The sequence below is a fragment of the Gallus gallus genome, chromosome 1 (genome assembly GCF_016699485.2).
Source record: "Gallus gallus isolate bGalGal1 chromosome 1, bGalGal1.mat.broiler.GRCg7b, whole genome shotgun sequence".
NCBI classification, from domain to species: Eukaryota; Metazoa; Chordata; class Aves; order Galliformes; family Phasianidae; genus Gallus; species Gallus gallus.
The window spans coordinates 109,732,774-109,748,099 of NC_052532.1; the positions used below are offsets into that span (position 1 = coordinate 109,732,774).

The 15,326-nt window shown below is 39.7% G+C and overlaps 1 protein-coding gene across 23 annotated transcripts in view; it reads left to right on the forward strand.

Annotated features, from left to right (window-relative positions):
- The window catches only part of PKNOX1 (PBX/knotted 1 homeobox 1), a 42,786-nt gene extending 31,122 nt beyond the window's left edge, over nucleotides 1-11,664 (forward strand). For all 23 annotated transcript variants that reach the window (XM_040652583.2, XM_046905895.1, XM_046905903.1 and 20 more), the window contains 4 exons: nucleotides 1,285-1,413; nucleotides 2,427-2,503; nucleotides 3,854-4,026; nucleotides 4,981-11,664. In XM_040652583.2, coding sequence (XP_040508517.1) covers nucleotides 1,285-1,413; nucleotides 2,427-2,503; nucleotides 3,854-4,026; nucleotides 4,981-5,192 — 591 coding nt within the window. In that variant the 3' untranslated portion in view covers nucleotides 5,193-11,664. The remainder of the gene's footprint in view (nucleotides 1-1,284; nucleotides 1,414-2,426; nucleotides 2,504-3,853; nucleotides 4,027-4,980) is intronic.
- Nucleotides 11,665-15,326: the final 3,662 nt, after the last annotated feature.

The window sequence follows — 15,326 nt, forward strand, 5'->3', positions numbered from 1 at the left end:
TTAAGATGGCAGCCACCAACACTGTGAAGTTGTATGTATCCCAGAATTTATGTACGTTGAGGAGCATTTTGCCATAAAACTTGCAAAATGCATGGGTGTTTGGGCCTGTATCTCAATTATAGGGAATGCTGCTTGAAATTCTCAGTGTTTTGCAATGCTGTGTATGTAGACAAGAAAAGCTGGCGGGTAACTATTGAAATTTCATTATAAAGCCTTCATATGCAGACAGATCACTTAGAAAGTGAAACGTTGTTTTGCAAATACAAGTATGCTCCACATATATGTTGTGATTTGATGACTTGAACCTAGTTCCGAAATGATGTTTAAAGCTTGTTTCATACCAGATGTAGACATAATGACTGGCCTGAAGAAACCACTCCCTATTGTTTGAAAAACCTGATTTGGAATAAGTTATAATTGTCTGAAACACAATCTTCTATGCAATTTATATTCTGTTTCTTGTTATCTCTGCCTAAGCACTTAAGAACATATCCCCTGATGTTCGGATAACCAGCGTGCAAACAATTTGATGTAGCTGTAGAAGTGAAAAAGAAAGCAAAGCTGTGAAACAAATTTGAAATTTTAGGAAAACAGAGTGTTGTAAAGTGAATTCAGAATTTGACAGTAGCCAGAACCTTTTCCCCTTGCTAGTCTTCTACATATATCTTCCTACTTCTTGAACATTTAGATTTATTTATTTATTAGGACCTCAAATACCATCGTTTGCAACTCTAGTGTTATAAGTCCTCTGCTTAAGACCTAAATCTTTGCTCTTTTACAGCTTCCACAGTTGCTTGTACTTGCACATAGTGAATATATTCAGCGTGCTATTTTTCAGTTGCTCTTCGCTCCTTGCTTGTGCAAATGACTTGGTGGGGTGAGAAGTTAGTCAAAAACCTAACGTTGCATGGATCAGTACAGAGGATCATTAACTTGACATCAAGTACATGGAGGGATTTTATTCTAAATTACAGCAAATCATCATTTGGCTCTTGTGACAAGATCACATATACACCCTGAAAACAATTGTAATACTTAGAACAGAAAAGTTCCAGATAATGCAAAAATTATAGAAATCTGATACTTCATTTTCCCTGAATAAAGATGTTTTGGAATGCTGTTGTAGGTGAGCTGCTATTGTAAGTCTTCCCTGGCACATACAGTAGCTTTTTAGAACCAGAGTTCCCAATCTCTTTTCATTCCTTCTCCAAATAACTTATATTAATGCAAAATATTGCTATTACTATGTTAACTTTCTTTCTTCTTTTAAAATTGTACGCGCAGCTTCAGTTGCAATTAAACCAAGATCTAGGCATCTTGCATCAAGATGATGGCTCATCAAAAAATAAAAGAGGAGTTCTTCCCAAGCACGCTACAAATGTGATGAGATCTTGGCTATTTCAGCACATAGGGGTAAGGACTGAATGTGATCAGGAGTCAAAAGATTATCATGTAACTCTATGTGGTCTTCTATGATTTTGTTTCATAGGGAAGGTGAACTTACTGTTTGTGTAATCCCAGTTCAGTTTTTTTCTGAAGTCATTTGGAGCAGTTCCACAGAGCCTAATGTCTGTTGATGTCATTATTATTTTAATAATCGTGTCAGTTTTGTACCCCACGAGCTCAATAAACGTTGTTAAAAGGGATCTTTCTTCATTTCATTGTGTTGAGAATATAATGCTCTCTCTGCGTTGCTCTAAGGCATACAGAGAAATTGTTCTATCTGTGGCTGTGAGGGTTTCTTTTAGGGAATTTTTGTTTCTGTTTTAGAGGAATTTCAAGCTTTCTGTCTTTTTCCCCTTTTCAACAACACTTCCAATACATACCAAGTTTGTTGCTATCTACTCTTGCTTACAGTACAAGTCTTGCCTTTGCATAAATATTTATTCTTGAAGGATATTGCAGTGTTTAATGTATTGGTATTTTCAGTCATTTAGCAACTATTTCAAAACAGACAAATGATGCTGGGAAAGCATGTGTGCACTTATTTAGTACTTCTTCACTCTTTTCATCCACTTAGTTCAGAGTAGCTTATTTTAACTAGAAAAGGCTTGTCAGTACTCTCATATGACATTGCCTTTAGAAAGCATAACTAATCAGATCTTATCACATGCTTGTTGCCTAGAGATCACGCTGTTTAATAAAGACTGTCAGCCATGAGAATCTCTTTCGCTGAATTAAACATCAACAGTTCAACGATACGATGCATATTTGCAAGGATAAAACCAGTTTTGCATAGTAACACACTTTTTATTAAATGATTTTTATCTATAAAAGTTTGTGAGGGTTCTTAAATTTGTTCATAACGAGTTAGATGACCTTAGTATAGCATCTTTAATCACTTGTGATAAAGGAGTCCTTATTTTTGATGAGGAAATGAAACAGAAGCTTATGCATTTCCTATTTGCTTTTTTTCTCTTGTTTAGCATCCATATCCAACAGAGGATGAGAAGAAACAGATTGCAGCACAAACAAATCTTACGCTACTCCAGGTTAACAATTGGTAAGACCAAAAACTCTTCCATAATCTCTGTTTTTGTCTCTATGGGCTTGCAGGATTGAGTAGTTAAGAGTATGGCTTGGATACGTGGAGTTGAGCTTATTGTTCTACACTACATGTTTAAGGACAAGAATTATGCACTGATACACAAGCATATTATTTATATCCTTTATATACACTTCAATTATATAAAGACTTCAGAAAACTTTGCAGCTGTAAGAATTAAACTCTCTTCTATTGCTGGAAGAGATGGAAATACTCGCATCTCTTCTGCAAGTAAAAAAATAAATAAATAAATCAAGGTTCAAGAGTGACCTGAGGCTCTGAAAAGTGTTCCCGGTGTAATTATAGCTGCATATTTTACAGTTTGTTACTGTCAACAGATCTTCATTCTGCTCTTCTACCAAATGACACAGTTGCTAAACAATGGTGTCCAAATGGAAGGTGTCAGTATCTCAACCACTGCAGTTCACAGCTCAGTATGTACTATGTCTTAAGTGCGCTACAGGTTTAAGGTGAGAAGCCTGGTCTTGCAGAAGAGGAGTGAGGGTGCCAGCATGCATCCTACTCTACTCATGGTGTTGTGTTCCTGAAATCACTGCAGTGATCTTCCTTGGATTTCAAAATGGTGCTGGCCGCATGACTGCACGAGGGTTCAGTGGGGAAATACACAAGATAGTGGCAGTGCAATGGCTCCAGAAGTGCATCAGTATAACTGTTTTCATGGTGTGGCAGTAACAGAGCTCTGTGGTACTGAGATTTGGCTGATGTCTCTGCAAGGAATTGCATTACGCTGTGTGAATCTGACAGCTCCACTCCACTTCCTTCTGAGAAATGTGTTTAGCATTGCCTCCTGGATCAAGAACCAGGCCTGGAAAAGCCTGTGAGCATTTCAAATAATTAAAGCAGGCAGGAGCTTAATGGAGTAAATGAAACCAGACCAAACAAACTGGGTTAGACAGGGATAAAATGTAGGTGAGCCCTAATAAGAGGAGTGTCAGCTTTCTGAATGGTGCTGTCAACAACTTTTCTGGTGCTTAGTTTATAATAAGAACTTGAAATGTACATTTGTCATGCTGTCGGTGAGGGTTTTTTTGGGGGGGGGAACACTGTTAGCAGCGAAGTGAGCGGAGCACTTGCTTAGCTTGTTTGCTAATATTGAACGATGTCAGTATTCTAGGAGTTCTAGTTTTACATGCTAAAAAGAATGTCAGACTGAGCTGGAAGGGAGAAGTGATGCTTTGCAGCTTTTAGACATCTGTTTTTTTTTCTACTGCATACTTTGTGAATCCAAGAGACAGAATATTAACCACCTTCAGCTCATAAGTACTTCTTACCATTGATTGTGTTTAGGTTTATCAATGCTAGAAGACGAATTCTTCAGCCAATGCTGGATTCCAGTTGTTCTGAAACTCCGAAAACAAAGAAGAAAACAGCTCAGAACAGACCGGTTCAGAGGTTCTGGCCTGACTCCATTGCATCAGGAGTTGCTCAGCAGCAATCTAATGAGCTCACGATGTCAGATGGTAAGGAGAATCGGTTAGAACAGAGAAAGCGAAGTTAATTCTTCTATAACAGCAAAATGGAGGGTTTGATACATCTGGTGGAAAAACTCCTTGTTATTTCAGCATGACTCTTCTTAATCTGGAAAAAACGTAACAAAAATGTCATTTTTTCATCTTCAGTTTGTTTTTTGGGAGGAATATTTTATTGGAATAGATGCAGTGAGACTGTTGCTTTTATTTCAGAAGTTATGAAACAGTAGGAGGAAGGTTGGATGTGCAAATAAGTTCTCTCACTATGTGTATACACACCAGCCACATTCTGTTTGATTGGAAGTACTGGACAGTGCTTTCAGCTTCACAACTCCCCATCCTGTTCACATTCCTTTCACCACTGCTAGAGGGGTTAAGCATCTGCACTTTTGTATTTGCTTCAGGTTTTTCAAATTGATCAGAAACAGAATAATCTCCAAAAATTTGACTGCAGTAACTTCCTTAGCATCAGATCAAACAATACTTCACTTTCTTAAATTGAATCTAACTGTTTTAATCTCAGGACAATCCTTGCATTCCTGCAGCCTGCTGCTTTATTCATTGCAATGTTTTAGCAACTTTTTTCCTCAGCTTCTGCTGGGTTTGACAACAGCTTTATCCATTTAAGTCACGTTTTCTCTACGAACACTCCAATTTTTCTGCAATGGGTTAAGCTGGAGTACTTTGCAGAAATGATCTCGTGATGACTTGATTGGAGAATTCTGTAATGAGTATCCGGAACACAGATGAATTTAAGATTCTAGACCAACATAATTCTGCCATTTCCTAACATTTAAGTGTCTGACAAGTTATTTAGCTTTTATTTTAATTTAGTTCCTTAGATTTTTCTTCCCGTTGATCACAAACTCTACTACATACAAATATGTCTTGCTTAAGCTGAGAAACCAAGAAAGAAGCTAAAACTCTATGATTGTGCTTCTCCAGGTGCTGTTGTAACAATTACAGCTCCGGTAAACATGAATGTAGACAGTCTCCAGTCCTTGTCATCCGATGGTGCTACATTGGCCGTTCAGCAAGTTATGATGGCGGGGCAAAGTGAGGATGAGTCTGTAGACAGCGGTGAAGACGATGGAGGAGATCTCTCAACGACAAATATCAGTGGGCTGGTTTTGGATAACAGCGATTCTCTCCAGTAGGGAGCATGAGAGTGTGACACAACGTTTAGGAAAAAGAATGGACTGACTGACTGTTTTTATAGTTTGCACAGCAAACATTTTACACAAGTTTTATTTCTAATATGTTTTATATGTAGATATAGAAGGGTGCACTTTTTTGTATTTCATAGTAAGCTTAAAGAGTGTTTTTGCAGGTGCAGCAACTTCTTTCAAATGTGTTTGTTTTTTTTTTCATTTCATTTTTCTTATTTCAGAAAATTTTATCTAGTAATATAAAGAACCACGTAAGCACCCCTTTATTCTCTGAATTGGAAGTGCTGCCATTTCTAAAGAATTATGCAGTTTCAATTAGTGCTGTTATTTAACACAGCTCTTGATGGGCAGGTGATGTAAATTTAAAGCATGTGAGGAACTTGATCGTTAAGTTTGATGCGTATATTTGAAAGATGCTTCTGCACCTTAAAAACTGCTAGTCTGAGGTGGACAGCGACACACACAAAAAGAAAAAGGTGATGTGTGATTCAGTAGCGAATGTATGGCAACTTAAATAAGTTTAGTTTCTCTCATAGTCCATGAGCCTGTTTATCATTTGCTATAAAAACTCCTATTTTTACCTTACTGGGATTATTGGATAAAAAATATTTTTATAAATTCATGAGGAATTGGGATGACGACTGTATTATGCAGGAGTTTAAACAAAAAAAAAAAATTTCCAGAGGGGAAAAATAAATGTTTAGTATTCCTATTTGGAAGGTCTGAAAACTGACCAAATTTAATAAAAAAGCCTACGCTAGCACTCTGATTCTCAGCTACCCCACAGTGATAGAGTAAACATATATTTGATAATAGCATAAGAAGGGCCTGCTGTTTGATGGGGTTTTGATATTGTCAAACGTTGATTTATATTATGTGTAATATTCAAATTACATTAACTCTGTGTCTAGACTTGTATCTGAAGATATTTGCTAAAAGAATATTCAGGTAAGTAAATTCAAATACCCACAACATTTCCAGTTATTAGAGAAATGTAAGAGTTTATAGTTTGTAGACCTGATTCTGAAAAGCTAAAAGTTGTGTACTGTACCGTTATGAATTTTTCTATCACTCCATTGCATTGAAAATATTTTCCCCCACTACAAAAAGAAGTAATTTATGGGTTCATATAGAAGGTATTCAAATCTGAAGGTCACTACTGGAGTATACAGCAGGCTTTATTAGAGTAGAAGATCCTTGTTTGTCATTTAAAAACAAAGAACTAGTGATGAAAATATGTTTTGTGGTAACAATTAATTTCACCCCGTCCCTCTCTTCCCCTCCAAAGTTTGGAGTCTGTATTTATCTGTGAACACTTACTTTTGGAACTTGGTATTTCAAATAACAGACTCCAAGAGTCACGGTATGATCGATGTTCTCTTTTTAACCCCGTCCCTTTGTCCCTGTGTTGGGTTAGATCAAAGCCAGAATTCTCTTCTCATTAAGACCAAATCTAGTTGCATTTCTAACATGACAGGGAAAAGGATGTTAGCTTGCAGAATCTTCAAACATCTTGTTTGAGCAGAACTCTCTGCAAATATTTGAGTACTTAATTTCTGCTTTCCTAAATACTCAGGCATGTGCTTTAGGTCCCATTGATTTCTGTGGGATTAAAGCATGTACTTTTTTATATGCTTAAATGCTTGGAAGTAGGTCTTTAAAGACTGCGTTACAAGGCAAGTTCAAATTGGTATGAAGAAAAAATTCAGAAAGAAATGGCAGGATCACTGGTACCCATACATGTACAATAATACTAGTTTTAAGTGATTGGTAGCTGTTTGAAAAACTGATGTTGGGACTTACTCAACACTAGTGATGTTTCTGCAATAGCTTCCATTTATTCCTGGCTGAGGATTTTGCTTCTGAGTTCAAATCCTGTCATGATCTGCTGCAGCTGGAGTGATATCTTCTAAACAATTTTGGTTTTCTTAAGTTCTCTGCTTTGCTGCTCATGCACCGCATTTGTTAAAGGGCATAGCAAATGACTGACAAAAGACAGCATGGCTATCCCGAAAGCTATTGTCAAATCCATTTGAACCCCAAAATATTTTAAAAGACTGCTATCATGTACAAATCATACTCCTTAGGAAACATTCAACCTACTGCTCCTACGAAGGATGCCAGAGATAACTAGAACCGAAAGACACATTCTATTGTTCTTAGTTGTCTTCTGTTTTAACTCCAAAAGCACTTCCCTTTATGTAACTGGCTATGCTTTTGGTTTCTGTGAGGAGATTATTCAGCTGCCCTTGTTCATATTTAATAACGGCTCTTATCTTTGTACTTGTAGCACGTAGGCAGATGAATAATGACTTCTCAGTGCGTACAGGGCCATGGTAAAATCTGTTCTTCCAAATTGGCCTAGAAGGAAATTTGTGCTAGAAGAACAAACCATTTCTCACTGTCTCCTTTCCCCTCCATGACAAGTTGTTGCTCCCCCAGGTCTACCAGCAGAGCTTTCCCCGTCGGCTTCTCAAGGCAGGCAAGGAAACAGCACAGCAGTGGACCTGGGAGGGCAGTGATAAGCCAGCAGTGAAAGGAGAAGGGTGAACTAAAGCAGAATTAAGCTCTTCTTTTTCTATTATTTTCTTAAGACTATTAAAATGGTTTAGTATCTGTACTGCTGGCTGGAATATGTACGGTTTATCTGCCATTTTGAACCCAGTTGAAAATAGGCATCGGAGCTTGCAAACTTCAGAAAGCCTGTTTTTTCACAACGAAAACATTACCAGCTTGGCTTCTCCATCCCTTTCTTCCTCACACACACCTCACTCCTTGCAGTTTTTCTCCTGAGAGTACTGTGACCTTCTCTTTGTATAAATACCCGGAAAGTAAAACTGACAGAAGCCCCTATGAAAGGGAGAATGGGAAATAGTTCTGTTGTCAAATTAGAAACAGAAACAGTTAATTATTAGAACAAAAAAGGTTTACTGATATAATCAAAGGTATTACTGAACATATAGAACTGGAACTCTGTCTTTTAATTTGGTGAGAATTCTGTAGTAGGTACGAGCTGCATAGAAGTGTGTAGTTTTTCTCTTGTTTTTGTTTTGTTTTTGGTTTTTTCACAATTTAGGGGGAAAAAAAAGAAGTCGTGTTCTTCCTTTTTTGATGTGTAAGATTGCTGGTTTAAACAAAGCATCACTATTCAGGAAAAGTGTATGTTTACATTAGACAGTTATTTACAAAGCCTTTTTAGGGAACCTAAGATTAAACCCATGTATAATCATCCCCTGTCCCCAGTTTGTAGGCAACAGAAGAGCTCACTTGTTTTTTGTTTTTTTAAAATCACTGCTATTCTTCTGCAATCATGATTATTGAAACTTTTCATCTTTTCCAATGTAAATCTAGATCATTAATGCAAAACAAGAGGTTTTAGACCACTTGTCCCAAGACTTCTGTGATAAGCAAACAGATTTCATAATCACAGAACCATAGAATGGGCCTGGGTTGAAAAGGGCCACAATGATCATCGAGTTTCAACCCCCCTGCTTTGTGCAGGGTCACCAACCACCAGACCAGGCTGCCCAGAGCCACATCCAGCCCGGCCTTGAATGCCTCCAGGGATGGGGCATCCACAGCCTCCTTGGGCAACCTGTTCCAGTGTGTCACCACCCTCTGTGTGGAAAAACTTCCTCCTAATATCCAACCTAAACCTCCCCTCTCTCAGTTTAAGACCATTCCCCTTTGTCCTATCACTATCCACCCTCATAAACATTCATACCCCTTCCTCCTGTTTATACACTCCCTTCAAGTACTAGAAGGCCACAGTGAGGTTTCCATTGAGCCTTCTCTAAGCTAAGCAAGCCCAGTTCCCTCAACCTTTCCTCACAGGAGAGGTGCTCCAGCCCTCTGATCATCTTAGTGGCCCTCCTCTGGACCCGCTCCAAGAGCTCCACGTCCTTCCTGTACTGGGGGCCCCAGGCCTGGGTGCAGTACTCCAGATGGGGCCTCACAAGAGCTGAGTAGAGGGGCACAATCACCTCCCTCTCCCTGCTGGCTGCCCCTTTTTTAATGCAGCCCAGAACACAGTTGGCCTTTCAGGCTGCAAGCACACGCTGCTGGCTCATGTCCAGCTTCTTGTCCACTAGGGACCTCCAGGTCCTTCTCCACAGGGCTGCTCTAAAGAGGTTCTTTGCCCAGTCTGTATAAACACCTGGGATTGCTGTGGCCCAAGTGCTACACCTTGGCCTTGTTGAACTTCATTAGGTTCACATGGGCTGACTTCTCCAGCCTGTCCAGGTCCCTCTGGATTTCCCATTGCTCTTCAACTTTAGAAGCACTGCATTTGGTAAACATTCTAATTGGTCAGTATATATATTTTAAATGACTGTTCCAAAAATAAAAATAATCATCGTACTGGAAAACATTCGGAATCGATAGGCATGGCTCTGGCTCTGCAGAGATGTTCCTAGATCTGTGTATTGGGTCTTATTGGAGTCCTGCTGACCTCAGGGAAACTCCATAAGGGCTGCATTTGCCTATATAAGAATTGCTTCCTTCTAACGGTCCCTGATCATGATTAGGAACCTCTTGGAGAACCTTCCAGCCTTCTGCTGCATGACGAAGTTTTCTCCCAATGGAAACCAGTGCATGGGTGAAGGGGTTGGAAGGGAAGAACTTCATGTGGACCTGGTGTGTGCCACATGTTGTTTCCTGTCAGAATATGGCCAGAAGATAGACCTGCTGTGAAGGGCTAAGAGGTCCCGTTTCCTATGCTGTAAAAGTAGTTTCAGGTTTATGGGCCTTCTTCTGGTGTGGAGACCTAATGTGTGAACCATGAGTCGATTTGTTTCTCTAATCATGTGGAAAAAGAATTAGAAGGCAGTTCTGCTTCCTGACTTCATGAACTTGACAGCCCAAAAGGGTGCAACAGTCTTTCCAAGAGATGATAGTTTCTTAAAACTATTAGACTTGTATCAGTTAACAAGGGAATAAAATAATGTACTTTGAAAAAAAGGAAACACCTGCGTTTAACTGTAATTAAAGTTGATTTAAGATTTATTTTCTGAAACAGAGTTGTCTGGGGGGAAAAAATGAATAAGCATTTGTCTATGCAAGACATGAATGTCAAAAACATGTTGTGTGACTCTTCCATTTTCAGGTGCTATATTGTTGTTGTCTTCTGGCTTCTGTTAACTTCAATTTATCTTTTAAACCTTTCAGCCTTATATTCAGCTTGGTTCTGAGGGCTGAATACACACACACACACACAAATGTAGCTCTGGAATCCTGTTGGAAATGTAACTAAATTTCATTTTCTCATGAAAATCTCGCATGTTGAACAATTAATTGAAATGTTTTGGTTTCCTAAGAATAAATTCAAACTGTCACTGCCTCCTAAGGACAGAGCACATCCATGACAATGCAAGTTGAACTGTAGTATGCAAATAATGAAGTAATCGACATTGTGTTGAGTACCCTCAGCTCTTTGCTTGGCACAGCTGGAGGAGAGCAGTTGGCTTTGCCTGACTCACCCCCAGTCTGGATTCCACACATGCCTTTCTTGGCTTGCTGAGCTCTTTCAAATAGGTACTGGGTTGTTTCAGTCCTAAAGTGACTCAATCGTCCAATGTAATGCATAGTGAATTTGGCACCAACGCGCTCTTAAGAGATTGCCCAAATCATGTTATTTGTTCATTCTTGTCACATGGAAATATAAAATGGTTTCTTTGTTTATTTGTTTTCTGTGACTTGGTTATTTAGGATCTGCCGAGTGATCACAGCTGTTTTTGCCAGAGAAAAGGAACATGCAAGAAAATGGCGGAATGCTTGTTAACCTTGTTATCAACCTTGTCAACTACTACAAACAAATGTACCTTGCGTTAATTGAATCATGTGTTTCAGATCATGACAGAAGTGGCCCGAAAAGCTGCCAGTGAGTTATCAACGTTTGGTTTATACGGCTGTCAGTCTTTAAAATGCGGGCCTGTAACTTTTTTTCTCCCCTTCATTGTTAAGCAATATTTGAAGCAACCCATCCATCAAAGGATAGTTAAAAATCAGAACGTGCTTCATGGATGACTTGTTTTTAGTCTGCTGCTCTCTGTGAACTGAAAAAGCACATTTTTAAAGCAAAGCGCTCACATTACTTTAGCAGTATTGTTTGGATGAAAGACATGTTGGTTTGGTTTTCTTTTTCTTTTTTCTTTTTTCTTTTTTTTTTTTTTTTGAGAAATCTTGAGCTAAGTTTCAAACTTGTTAAGCATTTTTGGGGTTAGGGATGAATGTTCTTGGGCTTCTGTTTGTTTGGGTTTTCTTGTTTATGCAAATGAAGAAAAAAAGTCTACTGGTCCTCAGCGGTATGGGGATTTTTATTACACTTTTGTAATGCAGGAGCAGCTTTGATGAAAGAAAGGAATAGCAGATAAATAGTCCATAACGTGTGTGACTTTGGGGTTTATTTTTGTTGTTGTTTCAAAATTGTTAATTAAAAATGGCATGGACATCAAACTTTCAATAATGGTTCCAAGCATATATGGTCATGATTTATTGGAAAAGAACTCGTTGGTGCAAGACCCATGTGCTGACTCGTATAGCAGGGTAAACTATAGTGCATTTCTGAAATTATGATGTTCCGTTAGGTTGGGAATCAGGAAGTGAGCAGCCTATGTATGATGAGATAGCAGCTCCTCTTTAGCATGGAACTCAGATTCATTCAGTGTCCCAGTCCAGCTCGGCAGCAGCTGTGCCCTGCTGGCTGACACATCCCCCCATGTGGCGGCTGGATGGAGGTCACTGCAGGATGTGGGCACATTCAGAGGTTCCTGGTCATCTCATAGGCCGTGTCGAAATGGCTCGAGTGACCATCAGCCTTCCGATCACCTCTATAACAGATGTCCTTCTACTCAAAAGAACATGCACTTCTAAGCATAATTGAGTGTTTTCAAAGTAAGTGGTCTTTTTATAGCTATCTACTCACTCCAGAACACGTTCTCAAGGTGTTTTGAACCATATTTTGTTTTTGAAGTGTTAATGTGTCATTAACTGAACAGTATATGTTCTAGACATAGGCGTATTATCAGAATCATAGAATTGCTCAGGTTGGAAAAGACCTTAAAGATCATCCAAGTCAGTTCTTTGGTATTAAAAAGATGCCTGCATGTGGTGGTGTCAGAGTTGGAAAGAGTTTCAACTCAGCTCCTCCTGGGGACCAATTTTTTCCTTATGGAGACCAAACCAAAACCATACACACTCCAAAGCAGATTCTTTCACCTAAATTATGGCCCAAATAACATGTTACTAGTCCGTTGGTCTCAAAGGCCCCTGGAAGATGAATCTCCTTCTTTAAGAAGGTGTTGCAGGGATTGGAAGCGTAATCATAAAAAAGTGATTAGTCTGTATGCTGTTGCGGGGCACCTGTTTATAAGGTGCTAATCCTTATCATCCAATTTAGGGTTGTTTCTAAATACCCTTCTGCAGAAAAACAGCAGTATCTTCAGTGCTCCGTGCGCACACTGTAAAGTGAGGGCTCTGCAAGAAGTACCAGACAAGGCCAGGGCACCATGCCTTATTTATTCCAAGTCCATATTTAAATTCATGCAACATCAGAGCGTGCAAGATACACAGCATTAAGCCTATAGTGTATTTAAATATATATACGTACGTACATACATACATACATTTTAAAACCAGGGTGGACTAACAAACCACCTTTCCCAAGCTCTACTACAGTGCCAGTGTGACCTTCATACATCAGGCTTGGTTTGCCTTTCCAGTGCAACTAAGATGTGATCCGAAGCTCATGGAAGTAACTGGGGAAAAACTCTGGATATTTGTCTTCTCTGTTGGTCTCTCGACTCTTACATTAGCAGCAGCACCACAAGGCAGAAGATTTGGCCCATAACCCTACTCCTGGCCAGCATTCCCAGCATGTTTTTTGCTAATTCATCATTGAACCCAGCACCTATAATCGATGCAAGTGTCGTAATAAAATTTAATTCAGAGACAATTTTCATTAAGATCCAACTTTTTTTTTAAGATTAGATTTTCAGTAGTAATGAAAATTATATGGGTCATATTGAAGAAGTCAGTGATTCGCTTGCTTGCTATTTTTCCTGTGCCTCCCACTCCCCTTCAACATCTCACTGGGAGCTACCACGTGCAAAGACTCTGCAACGTTTTAATGTCTGTCAGGTTACCTTTGTTAATACAGTTCTGACTTTATGAGCTTGTTTCATTATTAAGATTTGGATCACTCTTTCAGTGGGGACCTAATTATAGGTGTGATTCCACAAGCAGCATCCTCCAGTACTGTGCAGGTGCTGATTTTTCAAAGACACAGAGGAGTACATGTGTTCCCATGGGAAAGATCCAAATTAATGCCAGAAAGAAAAGCAAGAGAGTATTTCTGTTATTGGTGTTTCAGTGTATTTTTTGTCTGTGATTTATACATATATCTGTATGTATATACATGCATGTAGGTCATTCTGAAAGCAATGCCCCCTATTTGTTTCCATGGAAACTACAACAGATGCAAAGAGTGCAGTTACACTGATAGAGCAAATTCTCCGCTACACAACACTATTTGTCAACATAGCCACCACCACTTGCTATGCATTTTCACCAGCAATGAACAAGAGCCTGCATGCTGCACTCAGGAAAATCTGCACCAGCAGAGGTGACCCACTGTTTCACAGCTGCTGTGATGGTGGTGTTGCAAGGAAAACATTGTCTGCACTATCCAACTTTCATTGGCCCAAAGAGATGGAAGTCAGAAGGTGCCAGATCCAGACTACATGTTGGGTGTGGCAGCACAATCCAGCCAAGACAGGCAATATGCTCCACAGTCTTCAAACTAGCGTGGGGCCTGGTGTTACTGTGTTGAAAGAGAAAGCTTGTTTTCTCCTCTGGCCTGACTCTGGAAGTTTGGAAGTTTGAGCCTTCAGTTCAGCCAGCATCATAATGTAGCAGTCCGAGCTGATGGTTTGTCTGAGTTCCAGGAAATCCAGAAGGATCACCCCTTTCCGAACCCAAAGGACAGTGCACATCACTTTGTCTTCAATGGGGAATTCACATGTTGTCACTCCATGGACTGCCATTTTGACTCTGGCTTACAGTGGTACCACCACATCTCATCGCTGGTAATGATGTGACCCAGGATACACCTTCAGCTTCATATTGGTTCAGTAAGTCCTGACAAACTTACATATGTGTTCTGTCCACTCCTGTATGAACATTTGTGGGGCCCACTTCACGCACACTTTGCGATATTCCAACGTTGCCACCATTTCTAATGCATCGAAGCTGATATTCACCTCTGTATGCAGTTCCCTGGTTGTAATCCACTGATTCACATGGAGGAGCTGGCTGAGATGCTCTTCATGTCATGTTGTAACAGCCGTGCGTGGCCATCCAAAATGTGGTTTGTCTTTCACATTGCTGTCACCACTGCTGAAACACACCACCCATCCCTCACTGTGCTCACATCCACTGTTTGGTCTCCATCAACGTTCAGCAAGAGTTGATGAATGTCAGTGGGTGCCATTTTTTCTGCGTGGAGGAATTCAGTGACACACCTTTGCTTCATATGCACTTCTGTGTCAGATGCCACTGTGTCAGACTGCCCCTCTGCTGCCATCTGTCACACAGCAACAACATGTAATGGGATATTGGCAGGAAGGTTCAACCTCTACTGCCATACCACCAGTACCTACCTCTGACATTGTGGGCCAATGTGATAAAATAGGAGGCATTACTTTTGGAGCCGCCTATGTGTGTATACATACAGATACGTAAATCACGAAAACATGAAAGATTTTAAGCACTGTCACCAAGTGAACTCCATATTGCAAAACTCCAGAGATTTTAAGGAACTGGGTTAACATTTGCTAGCTAATAAATGCTGAAAAGGCATTGCAGGTGGTTTCAGGTGTTGGGGGGAAACATTGCTCCTGACTCATTTTTACATGCACCAACTGAAATAGTAATTTTACTCTAAAATCCTTCATTTTGCTTTCAAACAATGATTTCTGTATTCCTGTTCTTCCTCCGGTGCTTCATCTGAAAGCGTGTGCCAATTAATCCTTGATTACTCATCTCTGACTTTTCCTGGGCTCTACAGCTGTTGAATAGACACACCACATCCCTATGGGATACAAAACGAGAATTGCTGGAAAGAGG